The 22,885-nt window shown below is 41.1% G+C and overlaps 1 protein-coding gene across 2 annotated transcripts; it reads left to right on the top strand.

Annotated features, from left to right (window-relative positions):
• The first annotated feature begins 17,017 nt into the window (after positions 1-17,017).
• Positions 17,018-20,480, top strand: LOC124464446 (calsenilin-like). Of its 2 annotated transcripts, XM_047016312.1 has the most exons (8): positions 17,018-17,409; positions 18,057-18,059; positions 19,018-19,142; positions 19,305-19,374; positions 19,598-19,776; positions 19,888-19,992; positions 20,154-20,216; positions 20,433-20,480. In XM_047016312.1, the coding sequence occupies exons 1-8, from the start codon at positions 17,298-17,300 to the stop codon at positions 20,478-20,480; spliced, it is 705 nt and encodes a 234-aa protein (XP_046872268.1). In that variant the 5' UTR covers positions 17,018-17,297. The 2 variants fall into 2 exon arrangements, with proteins under 2 accessions (XP_046872268.1, XP_046872269.1); XM_047016313.1 differs by lacking the exon at positions 18,057-18,059 and having other exon boundaries at positions 17,298-17,409.
• The last annotated feature ends 2,405 nt before the right edge of the window (positions 20,481-22,885 follow it).

Here is a 22,885-nt window from a genome sequence, read left to right as displayed (position 1 = left end):
ATAAAGATTTATATATATATAAATACATATATATATATATCAATGTTTCAGGATTTGTATAACTTTTTACCATTGCATACAAAATCGTAAATGCAATACCAAAAAGATCAGCTTTTGTTAAGAGATCCAAGATTACAAGATCCACAAGGCCTTTGCTAGAGACTAAGGAATGAGTGGGGGCTTGGTCAGCCCACACTCTCCTGAAATGTTGCGTGTGCGTCTTGCCAAGCCTGCGCGTGTGTAAGTTAAGGCTGAGTGTGTGAGGATGTGGAGCACGCGCGGGCAGGAGGAGGGGAGACATTCATTGGAAATTTGGCTAGAAATTAGCCAAGCAAGCATGTTTCAAATATTAACCAAAAATCGACCTTTGATCTTACAGTCAACTTTTTCACAGATTTGTGTTATAAACATTCTCAAGAGTCTTCATATGAACTTGTGATTGAATCAGAGTATCAGTTTTTGACTGGCTGATGTGTAAAGCATTATTTTAGCGTTAGCGATAAGTTCAATTTGCTTTATATCAATCATTTTTGGAGATATGAAGTTAACTTTGCACACGGTAACATGTTGTAGTGTCTTCCATCGATATACCAAGTTTCGTGTTGATATCTCAAAGATTTGCTGAGACATGACTTCACATCATGTTTGGTGTCTATTCTGCTGATTTTGATTGGCTCTCACGGACAAACGGTTGTGGGGATCAAAATGCTTTACCATAAATTTTGTGCGGCTTGGTCTGAAGAGCATATCTGGTAATTTTGAAGAAGATTTGACAAAAATTGTAGGAGGAGTAGGCTTTCAGAGGTTTTTGATTAAACCGGAAATAGCGGAAAATCTATATAGCCGGAAATTGACGCCATGGTGTGCATTGCACTCGGCTTGATCCAGGGAATCCAATGGTACCTCATTTTTGAAAATCGGTCATACGGTTCAAAAGTTGTGTGTGTAAACACAAGTCCAACTTTGACCCGTTGGTGGCGCTAGAGTGCCCAAGTATGGGACATGAAACTTTGTGAATTGGACCAAGGGACTGTCCCCAATGAGTGTGCCAAATTTCACAACTTTTGACCAAGCGCTTATGGGGGCTGCCATAGACACCCAGTCCTAAGAAGAAGAATAATAATACTAATAATACTAACAATAACAATAGGTGCCTCGCAGCTTCGCTGCTTGGCCCCTAATAATACTAACAATAACAATAGGTGCCTCGCAGCTTCGCTGCTTGGCCCCTAATAATAATAACAATAATAATAATAATAATAATAAAACTAACAATAACAATAGGTGCCTCGCAGCTTCGCTGCTTGGCCCCTAATAATAATAATAACAATAATAATAATAATAATAAAACTAACAATAACAATAGGTGCCTTGCAGCTTCGCTGCTTGGCCCCTAATAATACTAACAATAACAATAGGTGCCTCGCAGCTTCGCTGCTTGGCCCCTAATAATAATAATAATAATACTAACAATAACAATAGGTGCCTCGCAGCTTCGCTGCTTGGCCCCTAATAATAATAATACTAACAATAACAATAGATGCCTCGCAGCTTCGCTGCTTGGCCCCTAATAATAATAAAACTAACAATAACAATCGGTGCCTCGCAGCTTCGCTGCTTGGCCCCTAATAATACTAACAATTACAATAGGTGCCTCGCAGCTTCGCTGCTTGGCTCCTACTAAGAAGAAAAGGTAGAAACACAAGTGGCTTCGCCGCTTCGCGGCTTGGCCACCAATAATAAATATAACTGCAAGCAGTAATGGCGGATTCCTCCAAACACTGCGAACCATTGAAAAATGTATATTATGGACAAATTGTAACTGTATAGAAAAATCTATGGTGAAGAATTACCAATGGGATACCAGATCTGAAATGCATTAACATCAAGATCCACAAGGCCTTTATTTCAAGCCGAGACGTGAAAGGAGGGGGCTTGGTGAGCCTATCCATTCCAGAAAGCCTTGTATATTTGTGCTTTGGTTTCTGGCCTGTAGTGCCACCTATGGGTAATGGTGGACCATTTGTGGTGTGGTATTTACTCTTGGCCTATACTAACAATGTTTCAGGATTTTAAAAACTTTTACCATAGCACACAAAATCGGAAATGCAATACCAACAAGATCCACATGGCCTTATGTTAAAGTGTGGTAGTTACTCTTGGCCTATACAATCAATGTTTCAGGATTTGGAGAACTTTTTACTATTGCATACAAAATCAGAAAAGCAATACCATCAAGATCCACAAGGGCCTTTATTTCAAGCCAAGAAGTGAAGGGAGAGGGCTTGTTTAGCCTATCCATTCCAGAAAGCCTTGTATCTTTGTGCCTTAGGGCGTTGCCTGTAGCACCACCTATGGGTAATGGTGGGCCATTTGTGGTGTGGTAATTACTCTTGGCCTATACTATCAATGTTTCAGAATTTTTAAAACTTTTTACCATTGCATACAAAATCGGAAATGCAATACCAACAAGATCCACATGGGCTTTTGTTTAAGTGTGGTTGTTACTCTTGGCCTTTACTATCAATGTTTCAGGATTTGGAGTACTTTTTACCATTGCATACAAAATCGGAAATGTAATACCATCAAGATCCACATGGGCCTTTGCTAAAGACCAAGGAATTAGTGGGGGCTTGGTCAGCCCGCACTTTCCTGAAATGTTGTGTGTGCGTCTTGCCAAGCCCGCGCGTGTGTGAAGGGAAGGCTGAGTGTGTGTGAATGTGGAGCGCGCGTGCTGAGGAGGAGAGGGAGAGAGGATTTGGCAAATAAGCTATAGAAAATAGCCAAGCATGTATATTTAAAATATTCACTAAAAATCTACTTTTCATCTTACATTCAACTTTTTCTCAGATTTGAGTACAAAACTGAAAATTGACTATGTGGGCAGAGCCGTAGAGCCACCTATGGGTAATGGTGGGCCATTTGTGGTGTGGTCATTACTCTTGGCCCATACTATCAATGTTTCAGGATTTTTAGAACTTTTTACCAATATATACAAAATCGGAAATTCAACACCAACAATATCCACATGGGCTTTTGTTTAAGTGTGGTTGTAACTCTTGGTCTTTACTATCAATGTTTCAGGATTTGGAGAACTTTTTACCATTGCATACAAAATCGGAAATGCAATACATTTACATTTATGCATTTAGCAGACGCTTTTATCCAAAGCGACTTCCAAGAGAGAGCTTTACAAAAGAGCATAGGTCACTGATCATAACAACGAGGTAGTCCCAAACATTGCAAGCAGCCAAAACATGAAGCATACATTGTGGAAAACTAAACAAGTGCCAAAAGGGAAGACCCATAAGAGCATGCAGTTATACAAGTTTACAAATTAAACAACATGAACCACAAAAAAGTGCAGGACTGTACCTGTGGAAGAACAATCAATAGTAAAATATTTCACAGTGAGTACAAGACTTAACTTTGTTATAACTAACCTACAAGAGCAACAAGTCATTCAATAAGAGTAATTGTGATCCTGGAGGAAACTAACAACAGGTCCAGCCAAGCATTCCTAAGTGCCGTTGTACTCCCGGAACAAGTGCGTCTTCAGCCTTTTCTTGAAGGTGGGGAGACAGTCAGTGTCCCTGATGGAGGTGGGGAGCCGGTTCCACCATTGGGGTGTCGTAAATAATTATTCCAGTTCCCGTGTATAGTGAAAATAAATCAGAGTGTCGAAGTGAAGAAAATCCTCGTACAAGTCGTACAAGTCAAAAATAAAATAAGTCCAAAGGTTGAAAATTATTCCAAGTGTAGACAAGTGAAAAATAAACTAAGTCCAAACGATGACAATTATTCCAAGTGTTGACCCGTCAAAAATCAGGCTAAGTCCCAACGTTGAAAAGTCCCAACAGATGCACTGAAACTCAGAGTATTGATGCAAAGGTTTATTCCAACACAGGGTAAAAAAAAAAGGTATCCAAGTGAGTAAGCTCCCAAGAGCAGACTGGCAAGTTCTCTCCAAACGCCCTCTTATATACTGTATTTTCTGCCTATTATTTGTGTCATTTTTTGCTATTGGTACAACACTGTTGGTTACAGATACATTATGCATCCTCACATTATTGGTACCTTTCTGTTGATGACCATTTCTACGCTTTGTCACCCAATTGGCCCCTATACTAGGGTTTCTGATTACAGAAGTTGTGTCACGTTGGCATCTCTGTCCTTACATAAATCTGACCATGTCCAGGCTCGTGTTGGGTGCACACACATCTTAGACTTTCTTCTAGTTGGTATGGGATGCTTGTGCTTTATAAACATAGAAAACCCCTAGACACAGACCTAGGCCTGACCTGGGTGACAGTTTCAGACTTGGTTTGGAGGAGTTTTCCTGCAGCTTGGCCCTATGTGTATGTTCTAATTTACGGCTAGGCCTCTGCATTCCTTAGAGTGGTACTTCCCTATCCTCCTTTGCTAAAACCAACGTTTCACACTTCTATTGTTTTTACTCAGTCAGAGCTTAGCATCACATTTCCCATAATACAACTTAGAGTATAATATAAGGAATAACTGAGACATTCACTTTTCAATTAGATAGTTCCATAAATGTAACCCATCTCCATCATTTTCAGCAGGGTGACGTAATTTTCTTCATCAGGGGGGCCAGGCAGGAGAAGAGCTTGTGTTGGGACCGGGCAGTCTTGAGCGGTGGGACCACCAGGCGGTTGTCTGAGGAAGACCGTAGGTGACGGGTGGGGGTGTAAGGTTGCAGGAGAGACTTGATGTAGTCGGGTGCAGTCCCGTTCACTGCTCGGAAGGTCAGTACCAGGGTCTTGAATCTGATACGGGCGTTAATGGGTAGCCAGTGGACACATTTATTTATTTAAATTAGGGCTGTGAAATGATTAAAAATTTTAATCAAATTAATCACAGGTTTCTGTGGATTAATCATGATTAATTACATATTACCGATTTTCCGAATTTTTGTCATTAGTGATTTTGCGTGTGCTCAAGCACTCCTAATATTTGTTAAATATTTTCTTAAATATATTGTTTATTATCATTTGATGCTGGTAGTTCATGAAGAAAGGGACATCCTTAGTTAATTCATTCAATATTTTGCATAATAATACATAAATGTATTAATTGTTATCCAGTGAAATTAAGGATTTATATTAGCAAGGGGGTTTACGTTTAGCACTTTTGCAAGGCACTGTATTCATGTCACATTCTCATTGGGGGCTGAGCACCCCTAAAGGTCTGATCCTAGAATCGCCCCTGCGACGCACCATATAAGCTTGAGTTTAAATACATTATTTAATGTGACATTACGTACTGTACATTTACATTTAGTCATTTAGCAGACGCTCTTATCCAGAGCGACTTACAGTAATTACAGGGACATTCCCCCCGAGGCAAGTAGGGTGAAGTGCCTTGCCCAAGGACACATCATTTGGCACGGCCGGGAATCGATCTGGGAACCTTCAGATTACTAGTCTGATTCCCTAACCGCTTAGCCATCTGACTCCCTATATATATATATATGTATATACACATACAGACAATCACTGTAATCATATATATATATATATTAATATATATATATTTATATATTAGAGTGATTGTCTGTATTTCTATGTTTTATACTGTAAAAGTAATGCAACTAGTAGCCAGTAATTTGCTGTACATTTACAACACTGCAAAATACTGCAAATTTGACTTGTTAACTGTGATTTTACCACACAAACATGCTTTGGATTTGTTCAATTAAAAGTCAAAGCAAGAACAAAGACAACACTCATTTTAACTTTTTTTGTAATGATAACAAGTATTAAATTCACTATTAAATTCCAAAATTTAATTTTCGGACTTCCCATGTACCATTTTATATTTTTCACCATCAACCTGGAATTAGCTTCCATTGTAAGGCAAAGACCTTAAAATACAGTTTATACATACATGAATATACTTTAAGGATCACTGCTAAAGTGTTGAGGTAAAAGTTATATCAACTATAGCAATTTTGTAGTGAATAATGACTATAAACTTAACAATGTTCCATGGGAAGATCAAGATTTTTGAACAATGTAGTACCATCTATATACAGTGCCCTCCAAAAGTATTGGAACAGTGAGGCCAATTCCTTTATTTTTTGCTGTAGACTGAAAACATTTGGGCTTGACATCAAACGATGAATGTGAAACCAGAGATCAACGTTTCAGCTTTTATTTCCAGGTATTTACATCAGGATCTGATGCACAAATTAGAAAATATCACCTTTTTGTTCGAACCCACCCATTTGTCACGTGAGCAAAAGTATTGGAACATGTGACTGACGGGTGTGTTTTGTTGCCCAGGTGTGTCCTATTACATAAATTATTCAATCAATTATTACCACTGAATGTCTACACTCAGGTTCAGATTGGGTAAGATAGGTTTTGTCTATGCAGACTGTATTCAGAGGTGAAAACAACATGAAAACCAGAGCGCTGTCTTTGGGTGAAAAACAAGCAATTGTGAGTCTTAGAGAAGATGGAAAATCAATCAGAGCCATTGCAGAAACATTGGCCATAGCCAGTACAACCATTTGGAATGTCCTGAAGAAGAAGAAAACTACTGGTGTACTAAGTAACAGACGTCGAACAGGTAGACCAAGGAAAACATCAGCAGTTGATGACAGAAACATTGTGAGAGCTGTAAAGAAAGACCCTAAAACAACTGTTAGTGAGATCAGCAACAACCTCCAGATGGCAGGAGTGAAGGTATCACTATCTACTGTTCGCAGAAGACTTCATGAACAAAAGTACAAGGGCTACACCAGAAGATGCAAACCACTCATTAGCAAGAAGAATAGGAAGGCCAGGCTGGAAATTGCCAAAAAGTACAGAGATGAACCTCAAATTCTGGGACAAAGTTTTATGGACTGATGAGACAAAGATTAACTTTTACCAAAGTGATGGAAAGGCTAAAGTTTGGAGAAAGAAAGGAACTGCTCATGATCCCAAACACACAAGCTCATCTGTGAAACACGGTGGAGGTAATGTCATGGCTTGGGCTTGCATGGCTTCTTCTGGGACGGGCTCATTAATCTTCATTGAGGATGTAACACATGATGGCAGCAGCAAAATGAACTCGGAAGTCTACAGAAACATTTTGTCTGCCAATTTAAGGAAAGATGCAACCAAACTGATTGGCAGAGCCTTCATCATGCAGCAAGATAACGACCCAAAACACACTGCCAAAACAACAAAGGAGTTCATCAGGGGCAAGAAATGGAAGGTATTAGACTGACCAAGTCAATCTCCAGACTTAAACCCTATAGAGCATGCATTTTACCTGCTTAAGAGGAGACTGAAGGGAGGAACCCCACAAAACAAACAACAACTGAAAGAGGCTGCAGTGAAAGCCTGGGAAAGCATCAAAAAGGAAGAATGCAAAAGTTTGGTGACGTCAATGGGTCACAGACTTGCTGCAGTTATTGAAAGCAAAGGATTTGCAACTAAATATTAAGTCTTATTCACTTAAATATGTTTTAAGTATATCTGTTCCAATACTTTTGCTCACATGACAAATGGGTGGATTCAAACAAAATGTGATATTTTCTTAGTTGTGCATCAGATCCTGATGTAAATACCTGGAAATAAAAGCTGAAACGTTGATCTCTGGTCTCACGTTCATTATTTGATGTCAAGCCCAAATGTTTTCAGTCTACAGCAAAAATAAAGGAATTCGCCTCACTGTTCCAATACTTTTGGAGGGCACTGTAGATATATCCATGCACTGTATATCTGGTGAAGGGGTGTAGCATGGGCCATCATAATTCTGACCATGATTCGTCATTAGGCTCATTAACGATCACTGCAAAAGATCTGCAGTTCCTGTGCAGACAGGAGAACCTAGCAGAACAACCGTCTCTCCAGCTCTCCATCGCAGCAATAACCCATCTGAGAGGTCACGACAATTAGCCAGACTCGTTAGATCAGAGAGGTATATTAACATTGCATCGTTTGAGTATCGTAAGAGTCGAGACTTCAGGACCCCGGGTTCTGGACTGGATGGAGTGCTACAGAGAAGGGGTTCTGCTAGGTTCTCCTGTCTGCACCGGAACTGCAGCTCTTTTGCAGTGATTGTCTCCTATGTATTCTACATTACAACATGATATTGGGATTATTGCGGTTAAAGCCTGTTAAGTTATAATACGATGAGTTATTGTGAAATATTATTGTTAAATCCTGGTAATATGTTACATTGTATTGACTATATTCCATTCCATTACCATTTCCACAATTTTCAATCAATGTGTTATTTAATGAACCCAACTGACCAATGGACATATTTTACTCCACACACTGTCTCAGTTACTCCACTTTTTTATAATGTTCCGTCGATAAAACACTACAATAAATCAGTGTGACTTGGAAAGTACCCATAGAATAACATGACCTTTTAAAGGGTACTGAATTACTTGCACTGTACTTTTTGAAAAGGTTTTCCTCCTTCTCTCCCAGATAGACCACAAGGCAGCGGATGGCAGCCTCTCTCCGTTTTTCAACTGTGTTGTCCTTATTCACACAAAAAAACAGTGGTTTAAGAAAAAGCTGATGCGCAAGTACACCAATGATGGCAATATATTTAAAGAAATAAAGACTAATAATTGTTATTTACTTCAAGAAGCATGTCCTTTATTTTCCGTATATTCTGGCCTGCATTTCCACCCTTTTCCTGGACTAAGGCCATCAGTTTGGAGGTGCACTGGTCAAGCTTGGCCAAAAAGGTTGATTCAAGGCCAACCGTAGTTATGCTCTTGAATTCTTGGCTGATCTGCATGGGACACAAAAGGTACATGATTTAAGATAAATGTGCACTTGAGTCCACAGTAGTTGTTAACTACACTGTATTCATCCATAATACAAAAATACTAGTATAACAACATTTATTTTCTAATGTTACAGAACAGTCTCACCTGTTCTGCACTAAAAAGTGCAGGCCATCGCTTCATCAAGTCACTGATGGCTGGGGCTTCGTTGACTATTTCCTGCCTGCGAAGAGAAAATGTTTTGGCCATCTTCTGAGCTATCACATTGGAGTTCTCTCTTTTCATCACTTCATTTCGGAGCTCCTCTGGCTCTTTTTCCAAACTTTCAGTAGTTTCACCTTGAGCATGAGGTGGTAGGTAGTTGACCTCAGCCTTCTTTGTTTCTATCGTGCATTGCCTTCCTCTTGAGTGAATTTACTTCAAGTTCCGGACAGCCAAGACCTCGCAGTTTGGATCTGAAGTTGTTCATCTTGAATTTCAGGCGCTGTGTCCATCCATAACATCCATTAAAGGACCCTGGTTCTTTGAGACAATGATCTTTTTCAGTCAAGGCCTCTGCTACTTGACTTATCTGCAAACTGAATGGATACGCAGTATACTCATAAATAGCCTCAGCTAGTTTTCCAAGAACGTCTGGAAGTAGTGGGAGAATGTTTTTACCACTGAAAAGAGTCCCATCCTTGTTGAGGCTTTCATTGGCCAACTGAAGTTGAATCTCTGTATTGTAAGCAAAGCGGGGAATGTGAAATCAAGAGGGCCAACGCTGAGAACGGTGGCCTGGGCCACCATCTTCAACTGATGAGAGAAGTAGTGTAACATTGCTTGACACAGAAAAGGTGTCTTCAGGAGATTGCTCCAAAGGCCGAACACAGTCATTGGTCACATCAGTTAAGGTCAAAGATATTGTAGGGGGTTCCAGGATATACACAACTTTAATTGTGTCCCTATCCTTGATGTCTGTTGTTGACAACAGTGTAAAAAACTCATTTCCAAAATCGACATCTTGATGGTGCAGACTGAAATCTCCAACAATCCCAAATGTGTCACGAATGACTAACTGAAGGTCATTCATTATCTCAGGGATTCCGGAAGGTAACTGCAGTTTACGCACATCATGATCCGCAAGAATCACTCTGAGCTGGGCTGGATGTGACATTTGCAAGCTGTAAAAAAGTATTTTATGTTGGTGAAACGGTTCAGTGAATATTAAATGTGCACAATATGCAATTTTATGTGAAGGGTAGAAACAGATTTACATGTACAGTCTTGGCAAAATCAGTTATCCCTCTCGATTTGTCTGTCCCCCCTCCAAAAGTACACATCACAGTGTGGAGGCCAGGATAGGACAACTTTCCTAAGCTCTGTGCTTGCAGGCTATTGGGCAAGCTAAACAACCCTACGTGTTGCATTATATTTTCTATAAGGCTCTCTATCAGACTTACAATGTGGCCATTTTGGCTCCTGACTGGGCTGCCTGGGTTGTTGTGGGAGGAGGATTGCTTCTCTAAAACATAGGTAGAATGATAGGTGGATAACACAACAATGGTAGCCATCTATGGAACAACAATGAATTGCTTAAGAGTCGTAATGCTTTTTCCACCAAACATGTAAGATGTTAAAGGGAACATGTCTGATAGCTCAGCTGGCTCAAGCACTTTCACAGTACCCGTTTTTTCAAGCACATAGCTTCTCAGGTGCTCAACTGACCAAGCACATAAGCATTTCACAATAAATCCAATGATACCCTTCACAACCACAATCTGGATAAATTCCCCAAAATCTGGCAGACCACCCGTGGCACCATTAGCCAAGATCATTCCACTTGTGTACTTGGTGCCCCTGTAACAAACACTATTAGCTATTTGGACAAAAGTCTCACCAGGAAACTTAGCCTCCAGTGCTTCTTGGATATCCTGTCTTAGCACACTAACAGTAACTGTAGACAGTGTTGTAGCCTGTAGAGGTGTGACAACACTGGAATCGTGTTGGTTGTATGCAACCATGAACTGATGCTTCATAGAGAGTGACAGCAGAATATTTAGGAAGCAATGAGTATGCCTGACAACACACAGCACACAAAAACTGTGTTTTGCCTCAAACCGCATGGTCCAAAGTGAAACCAGAGGGCCATATGCCCTGATCAGTTCAGGATAATGTTCCAGAAAATTATGTTTTGGAATGAGTTTTTCCTGTGGAAAAATATCAAAAAACCTGTGTCTGTGCACAGATATCTTGTTATCTACGTAGCAAATAGTCTACTCAGTGTGGACTTGATTTACAACAAGCTCAAGAATGTCTTTAAGCACAAGAAGCAATTCCCATGCTGGGTTACCCTCAGGGATTTTTGATCCAACCATGAGCGGCAGAAGTCGCAGTAAAGTCCAGTTTTCATGGGCATTCCCACCAACAGTTTTCCGTGCAGCAAAGTTCACAGGGACAAGCTGTGGTGCATTTCTCTTGTCTGACCATTTATAGGGGAACTCTTTGATGCATTTGTTCAGCTCTTCAAGAGTGAAGAATTTATTCTGAATGAACACAGAGGCACAGTACCATTTCACGCGGCACTATACCTTCTAAGAGATCGTGCAACACATCAGGTGGATAGCCAGACAAAACATCAAAATATTTCAGCTTTCCTGTCAGTGCACACTGCCTCTTCACTCCACACGCATGAGTCAAACTGGCATTTTCCTGTACAGCCTGAATGTGAAGTTTGTGTTGTTCTTTAGTTCTGGGTGGGAATGCCCCTGTTCTCACTTCTCCTATTTGAAATGTTGACCGCTCACCTAGACAAAATCTGCAGACCGAAGAAGCTCTCGACAAATCCCCACATTGAATGTGCCTGCTTGATTAGATTGTCTGCAACAACACTAAACACTGTGCCTTTGACTCTTCTACCCAATGCTGGAACAAACAGTCCTTCTTCTACTAAGACCACAAGATCAGAGCAGTGGCTCCAACACAGTATTGTAACCAAATCTCTTTAAATCCACGGCTTTGCACAAAATTGCTAAAGAAATTGAGTTCAGGGTAGATCGAAGTACTGAGGGGACATCAGCTAACACCCAATACACAGCTGTGATTTTGTGTTTTTTCCTGGATGTACCAAAGGGATTGCATATCTCAAAGTCATCCACATAGAGATTGAGAGCAATGGTAAGATCACTTCCTGAAAACAGCTTATTGTTTTTGTAATAAGTGCCATCATGAAACGACTCATACAGATTAGGCCTAGTTTCTTCCTCACGCAAGATCAACTCTTGTAGATCTTTCCTGCTCAAAACCTGAAGTAATGATTCCAGAATGGGGACATACTGGAAGCTGTTCTTTTCCCTACTGAGAACATACTCAATGGGTTCAACTACAGAAAAGTGCTCTTTAAAATACTGTCTTCTTTTGTAGGCAGTGAAAAGACGACCATCACCACCCAGGGCAAAGCTGATGGGGTTAGCATCACACAGGTCACCATTTCTGACACAATGGCTTCATCAATTTCACAGTTGTGTCTCTTCAAACAAGACTGTAAAAGGTCTATAATGATGGGAGTCGAAGCTGAATGCAAAATAAAATTCAACTCCTCTACGACTTCGTCAATGCATCTGTTGGGTACATTAAATATGCAGTCTAGCTTCAACATCAAATGACCCAACGTTTTTTAATTAACTTAGACAATTCTCTGACATCAACATAATCTCCTCCAATGTTCTCAATATCAGATCGCTCATCTTCCTGAACAATTCGATCACTGAAATCATCTGTATCTGAAGAGTTTACAAATCGTCTTTAGCAAGTCTTCTTTAAAGTCACCCATGAATGGGGAGTATGCTTGCAACTTTTGTGGGAAGTAAAGGTTCCGTAGATGTTCGTTTTAAAATTGCAATTTTTGATAACACAGGTAACAGTTTCTTGCTTTTACATTACATTTACATTTATTCATTTAGCAGACGCTTTTATCCAAAGCGACTTCCAAGAGAGAGCTTTACAAAGTGCATAGGTCACTGATAATAACAACAAGATAGCCCCACAGCATTGCGGGTAGTCAAAAACAAGAAGTACATATTGTGAACAACCAAAAAATAGTGCTAAAGGGAAGAAACCATAAGAGCATGTAGTTAAACAAGTTAAAATTACACAACATTAATCTCTAAGTGCAGGTGTACCTGTAGGAAAGCAATAAAAATAGGATTAACCAAAATAGAATACAACAGTTTAAATCAGCTACCACTAACCAACAAGAGCAACAGTCTAAGCAAGAGTCATTGTGATCCTTGAGGAAACTAGCGTTGGGTTCAGCAAACCATTCCTAAGTACCATTGTACTCCCGGAACAAGTGCGTCTTGAGCCTTCTCTTGAAGGTGGAGAGACAGTCCGTGTCTCTGATGGAGGTGGGGAGTTGATTCCACCACTGGGGTGCCAGGCAGGAGAAGAGCTTGTGCTGGGACCGGGGGCAGTCTTGAGAGGTGGGACCACCAGGCGGTTGTTTGAAGAAGACCAGGGTCTTGGATCTGATGCGGGCCGTTATGGGTAGCCAGTGGAGGGAGATGAGGAGCGGGGTAACGTGGGAGCGTCTGGGTAGATTGTAGACCAGATGTGCCGCTGCGTTCTGGATCCTCTGAAGAGGGCGGGTTGCGCATGATGGGAGACCGGCGAGCAGCGAGTTGCAGTAGTCCAACTTGGAGAGGACAAGTGCTTGGACAAGCAGCTGGGTGGAGTGCTCAGACAGGTATCTCCTGATCTTCCGGTTGTTGTAGAGGATGAATCTACACGACCGGGAGACCGCAGCAATGTGGGCCGTGAGGGAGAGCTCGTCATCCATGGTAACCTCAAGGTTCCTGGCAGAGGATGAGGGGGTCACCGTCGCAGATCCCAGGGTGATTGAGAGGTCATGGGAGATGGAGGGTTTGGCCGGGATGATGAGAAGTTCCGTTTTGGCAAGGTTCAGCTGGAAGTGGTGCTCAGTCATCCAGGCGGAGATGTCTGCGAGGCAGGCCTCAATCCTAGCTGAGATCCCCGGATCGGTCGGAGGGAACGACAGGTACAGCTGCGTGTCGTCAGCGTAGCAGTGGTAGGAGAAGCCATGGGAGGTGATGATTGGTCCAAGTGAGGTGGTGTACAGAGAGAAGAGGGGGGGACCAAGGACGGAGCCCTGTGGGACACCAGTGGAGAGCTGGCGAGGGCCTGACAGTTTGCCTCCCCAGGAGACCTGGTAGGATCTTCCCGACAGGTAGGATGAGATCCACTGGAGTGCAGTGCCAGTGATGCCCATCTCAGAAAGTCTGGAGAGCAGGATCTGGTGGTTAACCGTATCAAACGCCGCAGAAAGGTCCAGCAGAATGATGAAGGATGACCTGGAAGCCGCTCTGGCAGACTGGAGGGCAGTGGTGACTGAAAGGAGGGCAGTCTCTGTGGAGTGGCCGGTCTTGAAGCCCGATTGGTTGGGGTCGAGCAGGTTGTTCTGAGAAAGGAAGTTAGACAGTTGGTTAGATACAGCACGTTCAATTGTTTTAGAGAATCCAGGATCCAGGATCAAGGGGACAGGAGGTGGGGCGATGAGAGAGAATGAGGTCAGAGAGCTCTGCCCCGGACAGGGGAGAGAAGGAGTTTAGACATTTAGTTAGGTCAGTAATGGAGGGTGAGGGGGTAGGAAAGGTGGGTTAAGGGAACCGACTGCTAATGTCGGCGACTTTTGCAGATGTCGACCAAGATGTGCAAAATACTCTTTTTCATCAGAGATTGTGCCTTCACTGCAGCACTGGCAATAGAAACTGAGTATTTTAGATGTCTCTGTTTGTTGAGTTAAGTGTTTTCTTGACAGATGTGACGTAAGGCTACCCCATGTGTTAAATGAACAAAAACAATCAAAGTGAGGACAAGGTAATGGTTGACCACCGTGGCTATGACGTAATCTAAAATGTTTTGATAGCTGGACTTAAGTAGAGGTCTCAAATGTGCACATTTTGCAAGACCAACGCATTGTAGGAGATAGATATACAGGTAACTCAAAGTCTACCAAATCAATGCAAAAATATCTCCCCTTTTCTCCTCAGTACAGCACCTGCTGGTCGTCCTGACAGATTTACAAAAACCTATAACTGATTAACACTTAGGACATAGCCTCCCCAATGCCGCAAACGTAGTTAGATAAACGATCAATTCTCTTTCTTTTTTTTTGGTTCTTTATACCACCTTTACAAAACGTTTAACAAAATGTGCAATTCCGAGATGCTGCACTCAGCAAAAATACATAGCCTGTTAGCCTACCACAAACAACTGTAATTCAAATACAATATTGCAACAAAAAAATGTTTATAAATGGTATTTAATGGATTTCTAGTAGTTTTTTTCCAATATTTACGCTGAAATACTTAATAATAACTACGCCACTGGTTTTCAGCTAGCTATTTCATGTCTAGCTCATCCACAGACTTCTGAATGAATGCAAAAATGTCACCCCCTTTTCCCCCAACGGTATTCAGAGCACGTGCTGGTCTACCTTGCAAATTTGCTTAAAACTAAATATTAAGGCTAAAATACCAAGAAGCTCACTAGTTGGCTATAACATTACTAACTAACGGAGTAAATAGCTCGCCAACATAATCCAAATAATGCAAAGTACTTAAATCATACAATTACAGTCTTGTTAACTCAACATGCTGGTCTGTTGGCTATATTTGAGAAGCTAGGCTAGCTAACGTTAGGCTAGCTAATTGACACAATAGTATATATGTCTAATTCAACACTCAGCTCACATTCAACATAACAGAGTAGGCTACGTTATAATCACAATCGTAAGAAATAAAGCTGTTTAGAGACAAAGTTTTTTGTATTTTTTGTAGGCTAATTGTAATAACACTCACCTCACACTCACCCAAACGTGCTCTTGTCTGCCTCAATCTGTTTGAACCAGACCACGTTCCGATCACGTTCCGTGACATGCAGGTGCGCAGGAGAAATTCAAGCGGAAAATAAATCGTTGTAAATAAAATATTAAGTACAAGAACTTAAATTTAACTTTTTATTACTGAATAGAAGATTTTAAGTTTGACTCACTCAAGATTCTATGCCAAACCAAAAGTTTGAAATTATGTGTCACTGGGGCTGAAATTGAAATTACAATTACAATCAAAAAGTCTAACAAAATCATCAAACTTGATTTTTTATCAAACAACAATTGATATTTTTGAGTACTGACTAAAGGTCCTGTGAATCATTTTCTAGAGTGTACTCGTGCCTCTTTGAAAATGCGTCGTACTGGACTGCTTTGTCTGCGCATGCATTCTCCAAAACTGATTTTCCTAAACTGTGCATGTATTGGCTAGAACTGCCTGTCTCCGAGCGTCATTGTATTGATGTGCATGTGTGTGAGCGAGGGTGTCTGTGTGTAGATCTAAGGATGTCGTCCTGATGTCTATCCACATCTCTTATGTTTTAGGAATGTTGAAGTCAAGAGATGAGTTTTGAAGTGTGACAGAGCCCAGGGGATCTATCAGAGGTATTACTGTCATACTGCATGACTGTGTAGCGCTGCTTCAGTGGCATGCTGTCCGTTGAGTGCTGGCTTCATTCTGTGGTAATGAACTGAGGGGAGGCAGGGGAGCAATCAGACTGGAACTGGATTACAGAGGCATCTGAGGATTTGGGACGCCTGCTCTGGTGTTACCTCCACTTTAGTGGCAGATCAGTTCAATACCACATAATACCTCTGTCCAGGGAGAAAGACAAATGGAGAGACATACAATCTCTGATACAGGATGTGATCTCTGATATAGGACGTAATATTTGATAAAGGATGTTATCCTTGGTACAGTATGTAATGTTTGAAACAGGTTGTAATCCTTGATATAGGATGCAATCTATATCTATATCTCTACAAGATGTAACCAATGGAGCAGAAAGTCAGTTATCTAGGATCTATCTTCTGTTATACTGACACTCCATAGGGAGGTAGAAGGGAGGGGGAGGGAGGGATATGGGTAAAGAATTAGAAAGACGTAGAGGGAGGGAGAAGGAAGGCTAAGTGAACGGAGGGAGGTGTTTGGAGAGATTATTGTGACATGTAATGATCGTGTGAGAATGTAGACGTTCAGTCATTTAGTAGAGGAATCAGTTTCCACTCCATTTCTGCTTGAACTGAGACACTACGACAAGACAAGAGAGTAGGGCGAGAAACAACAGAGAGAGCTAAAAACTAACTGAGAGAACTGAAAGAGTATTTAAAAAGGAGGCAGAGAGAGCAAGCAAAGGAAGAGAGGTAGAGAAGGAGTGATAGTGTTACAGGAGGTGTAAAGGAGGTAAAGAGGAGTGGTAGAGATGGTGTAAAGGTGTAGAGCAGGTGCAAAAGTGTAGCAGAGTGGTAGAATAGGTGTAGAGAAGTGGTAGAGGAGATGTTGAGAAGTGGTGGAGGAGTGATATAAGTGTAAAGGTGTAGAGGAGTGGTAGAGAAGGTGTAGAGGAGTGGTAAGGGAGTGGTAAAGGAAGGGTATAGACCGGTTTGAGGCTGAGTGAGGGGGAGACCCAGACGGAGGAGGAGAAGATGAGTGTGAGGTGGGAGACGGAAGGACTGCAGACAGTGGGCATCGTCTGTCTGGTCTTCATGTTCCTGAAACTGATGCACCTGCTGGGCCTCATTGACATCACAGAGACGGGTGAGGGGATGGGAAGTTCAGAAGGCTTTTTTCAGAAGGAATATTAAGTCAGAGGGTTGAAAAGGAGTGTTCTGTAGGTATGTTCAGTCGGATTATTTAGGGGGAGTGTATAGGAGGACTGGAGGAGTGTTCAGTAGTGGTAAGTAGAAGTGTATAGAATGAAAGTGTTCAGTATGAATGTATAGGAAGAGTCTTCAGTAGGAGTGTTAAGGGGGTGTTCAGTAGGAGTTTTAAGTAAGATGCAAGTGAGACATTCAGTTGAAGTGTATAAAAAGAGTCTTCAGCATGAGTACGTATGAGGAGTATTAAATAAGAGTGTTTTGGTTAGGAGTATTCAGGACGAGTCTACATGACTTCAACCTGCTATTTCTTTACTGTTCAATTCTGCTTCTCTTATAAGTGTCAGTCACTTCAACGACACTGTGCTGCAACATGTAGATGCGTATCTCTGACTCTTCATTTCTATGTTCTTTTCATACCCTCTCTACCTCTTTGTTTCCATCCCCTCCCTTTCTCCCTCCTTCATTCTCCCCTCTCTTTGTATTCATACCTTCCTTCTCTCTACTCTCTGCATCTCTATGATATGTCCTAAATCTCTTTTTTATTTTATTCCTTTCTTTCTCTCTCTCTCCACTGTCTGTGTGAAGATGGTGAGCATGTCCTAATTAAAAGTTATTGTCTTGCTAGAAGAACCCTCCCTTAATGTGGTTGAAGGTTTTTACTCCCCACAAAGTGCTTTCTCTGGGAGTGGATCATTCCTATTTTATGATGTTGAGCAGTTTAACATCGGTATAGGAAGAATTGCAAGATGAACCTGAACTAATCTGGCTACCTAATAAATAAATATAATATTATATATATATATATATATATATATATATATATATATATATATATATATATATATATATATATATATATATATATATATATATATATATATATATATATATATATATATTATATATATATATATATATGTGTGTGTGTGTGTGTATATATTGATATTTGATTTTTGGACAGTGACAGTTAGTCAGGAAAATGTATGGTGGTGAGAGAGGGGAAGCCATGCAGAAATGGCTTGAGCCAGAAACAAACCCCAGCTGCTGCATGTGGGCCTCATTCCACATGGTACTCACTCTACCCAGTTAGCTACCATGGCACCTCCAATCTGGCTATTTGTTATATACCAATCCTGACAATGTTACATATTAAATGAAAAACACTAAAGGAATGTATTTCCTCATGTCTACCTCTATACCCTCTGCTCTCTCTCTACCTTTCTGCTGCTCTTTACTTCTCTAGTCTGCTTTCTCTCCCGTTTTCTCTCTCTAACTCTTTTGCCTACTGTCTCTCCCCTGCTCTCTCTCACTCTTGCTATATATATCCCCTGATTTCTCTCTCCCTCTAACCCCTACTCTCTCTGCACTGCTCTAATACACTTGACCACCTATCTTTTGGTTTGACTCATTCAATAATCCCTCATTTTTCTTTGTGCATACCTTCCTAACCCATTTTTAATCCCTCCTCTTTCTTTGTGCATCACTTTCTACCCCGTTTCTCTCCACTCTCTCTTGTATGTCTCTTCCCCCTGTCTCCCTTTTGCAGACAGCAGTGACAGTGATCTAGAGTTGTCCACAGTGCGTCACCAGCCGGAGGGGCTGGACCAGCTGCAGACGCAGACCAAGTTCACCAAGAAGGAGCTGCAGTCTCTTTACAGAGGGTTCAAGAATGTATGTTTGGGGCTGGACGACTGGACGGTTAACTGGCAATATCTCATTTACCACATGCTATCACATTAATGCTACTATTTTAATCCCCTAAAATATCTCTCTTCCCCTACCTCTACTCCCTTTGGTTCCTCTCTCCATACTGTGGGTCTTTCTGATTGGCAGGAGTGTCCTAGTGGCTTGGTTGATGAGGAGACTTTCAAGACCATCTATTCTCAATTCTTTCCCCAAGGAGGTTAGAAGTTTCGACTGAGATCTACTTCTGTTTCTCACACACACACTCTCCCTCCCTCTCTTTCTCTTTTACACACACCCTCTCTCTCTCCCTTTAACTCTGTTTCTCCCTCTCTCTGCAATCCACCTCTTACAAACTCACACGCTGTATGCACACACAGAAGTTCTGGTGTGAAGTAAAGTAAATCAAGGAAAGACCCTAACCCTAACCCTTCTCTCTCCAGATGCCACCACCTATGCTCACTTCCTTTTCAATGCGTTTGACATGGACAGGAATGGCTCAATCCGCTTTGAGGACTTTGTGATTGGCTTGTCTGTGTTGCTGAGGGGCTCAGTCATTGAGAAGTTGAACTGGGCTTTCAACCTGTACGACATTAACAAGGATGGATACATCACCAAGGAGGTAGGCTACAACACATTACCAAGGAGGAAGACAAGTGGGCTAGAATGTATCCCAGATTAAGGACTCAGTTCTCCACCTATTCCTCCCACCCTCCTTCCCCTGCTCTGTTAGGAGATGCTGGCGATTATGAAGTCAATCTATGACATGATGGGTCGATACACTTACCCCAGCGTCCGGGATGAGGCTCCGTCTGAGCATGTGGACAAGTTCTTTCAGGTTTACACACAGACACACACTAACATTCACATGTACAGAAACACGTGAAGGTGTGCATTAATACTCTGATATACAGTACCATCTGCAGCTTCATGTTTTGATTGAGAAACTCTTTGAAACTATGTTTCTTTCCTCTTCCTTTCCCTCCTTCCCACCATCAGAAAATGGACAGAAACAGAGATGGTGTGGTGACCATTGAGGAGTTCATAGAAACTTGCCAGAAGGTCATTTCCTTTCATCCCGCCACCTAACCTTACAATGTTAGAAGTTAATCACACCCACCATCTCCCTTACATTCTTCTCCGGTCTCCCCTACTCTTCCATATAGTCCCTCGCCCTAGAGCACCCTTCCCACTCTCCCCTCCATAGTACGGCCCCAACTGTCATACAATTGTTCTTGCTCTTTCTCTCTCAAACACATTTTCCTTTCTGTCTCTCAGGACGAGAACATCATGAACTCCATGCAACTCTTCGAGAACGTAATCTAGAACTCCGCAGAATCCCAGTGTCTGGTCCTGTATCTGTTTATACAGAATACTCTCAGTACACACACTCACATGGGTTTTGTGGTTCCTAGTAGAAGATAGCTTATACACAGATTCAGGTAGGTATGTTTAAGTACAAAACTAGAAGCTATTTACGTCCTGGCAGTAGTGTCACTGCCTGCTGTTCATAATCTGAGCTCAAAGTGAGGATCAAGTGGAGGACAAATGATTTAATGTCGAAATGCTTATCCAAACAACGTCTACTTATTAAGAGGATGTATGCAGAACCCATTTTAATTTGTACACACACACACAGAGGTTCTTATAAATATTTGAGAACTAACTGGTCTGATTGCTTACACACTCACCCAGTCTGAGTGTTGTAGTACTCAAGACCGGTCTTGGTCTCAAGACCACATTTTGAAATTCTCTGTCTCGTCTCGGAATCAACCTCATTTTTACTCGGTCTTACCTCGGACAAAGAGGACTCATGATTTTATTTCAAGACAGGTCAAGACCACAAATGCGGGAATATCACTACATTGCCTGTGCATTATTTAATTTATTTGTTAATATCATTACTGTTATTGGATGTAAAATGTCATGCTTCAAATGCAACCAATTCCAACTTCTAGTTTGAAATTACCCATCACCCCTCCTCGCATCCCACAAGTGAATGAGGAAGATAGGTGAAACAGGGGCTGTCGGAAGATGTTGGCCAAATCAGCTATAATTATATTTGTTTACCTGAACCACAAAAAGTTTACAATGATGTACAATAGAAAACATACTGCTTGTGAAAAGAGATGCTCACATCAAGCTTTTACCAGCATTTAGAAAGAAAACATTAAAAAAAGGTTAGCCGTAAGGCTAGAAAAGCTAGCTACCTAACCTTTGCAATCTGCCTCTGTACCAAAACTCTTCAGAATTCTCTTCCCCCCATTACACAGAGATTTAGCGAGTATTAGCTATACTGTATGTAACATTCTGTAATGTTTCAGGGCGTTTCAGTTGCTTGCCAGATTTTGTTTGTGATAACCAGCCAGGCCACCTAAAGCTATGTAGCTACTGATGAATATAAAGTTGTTACATCAACGTTAACTCGTGTCAGCTGCATACCTCTCCCGACTTATGTTAAGTTAGCCTAAAAGGGGTGATTGACTGGGTTTTGGGGGTATTTCACACTGTTCCTTAAAGTCCATATGGCAGGTTTATTTTTCCAACGAATTTGCGCTATTTGGTAGTTGGTAATAAACATTTAAACTGTTATTAGGGTTCCTCCGTCAGGAGGACCCTATTGTATTTGTTGGTATTATTATTAGGGTTCCTCCGGTAGGAGGGAACCTATTGTTATTGCTGGGATTCTTATTATTAGGATTCCTCCGTAAGGAGGAAACCTATTGTTATTGTTAGTTTTATCAGGGTTCCTCCGGTAGGAGGGAACCCTATTGTTATTGGTGGTATTATTATAATGTTTTACCCATGGGATTCAATGGCAGCCCCTAGAGCACAAAGGTAAAAAGTTGTGAAATTTGGCATGTTGAAACTGCAGACCATTAGTAACTACCATACCAAACATGGGCCATGTGAGACAATAGGTGGCGCTACAGGCCTCGCCCCAATTGTCCATTTTCAAAGTGATTCCATTTGCATCCCATTTGTCCCAAAATTCTGAAATTCATTACGTATGCCTTATTTCTCATGAGGAACGAAAAAGCTTCTAGAACCTATAACGGCACCCCCACTAATCTGAAAAATAGTTCAATGTAAGATGAAAAGTTAATTAATTGTGAATATTTAAAATATGTATGCTTGGCTAATTTCTCGAGCTTTTTCCCCAAATCCTGTCTGTCATTTGTTTAAACAAACATAGCCTTTTGAACCTCTAGGTTTAATTCTCTCTTTTATACATTTAAAGTTGGATTTGACATTTGACAGACATTTAATCATTGAGCAAGTTGTTTGACTCAAAAACCATAACCATACATGGCCCCAACAGTACCAAGCTCGCACTTTCACTCCTTAGTCTAGTAGCCATTTTAGACTAGTAGGCATTCTGTGGTTAGTTTGGCCACAGCTAATTCTACTGTTAAAAGAAACAGAAGGTCTTCTTCTTCAGAACTATACAGTTGAATCAACCAAACACAGCTTGGTCATGTTATCATCTTCTTTAGCACATCTAAACTAAGGACTAGACTTTTAAGAAAGCATGACCAAAGCAATTTGGTGAGGGAGGGTTCCTCCATAAACAGTTGCCGACAAAGAATTTCAGACAATAACTTAAACATAGTCTTGCATTAAGAGTAGAGTCAACAAATTGAATAACTGTGCTAATGGTTGTTGAAACTCATTGCTCTGAGTTGGTGCATGTCAATTTAGGCAGAAGTCCATGTCTGGTGATATTTGAC

The sequence above is a fragment of the Hypomesus transpacificus genome, unplaced genomic scaffold (genome assembly GCF_021917145.1).
Source record: "Hypomesus transpacificus isolate Combined female unplaced genomic scaffold, fHypTra1 scaffold_340, whole genome shotgun sequence".
Classification (NCBI taxonomy): domain Eukaryota; kingdom Metazoa; phylum Chordata; class Actinopteri; order Osmeriformes; family Osmeridae; genus Hypomesus; species Hypomesus transpacificus.
Note: the sequence above shows the minus strand (reverse complement) of the source record. Positions and strands in the feature narration are given on the sequence as shown.

What these genes read in the sequence shown, in the direction of transcription:
- LOC124464446 (XM_047016312.1), top strand. Translation starts at nt 17,298, where the DNA reads ATGAGTGTGAGGTGGGAGACGGAAGGACTGCAGACAGTGGGCATCGTC. An exon ending in TTTACAGAGGGTTCAAGAAT is followed by an intron (nt 19,143 to 19,304) that starts GTATGTTTGGGG and finishes TCTGATTGGCAG; the next exon opens with GAGTGTCCTAGTGGCTTGGT. An exon ending in TCAATTCTTTCCCCAAGGAG is followed by an intron (nt 19,375 to 19,597) that starts GTTAGAAGTTTC and finishes TTCTCTCTCCAG; the next exon opens with ATGCCACCACCTATGCTCAC.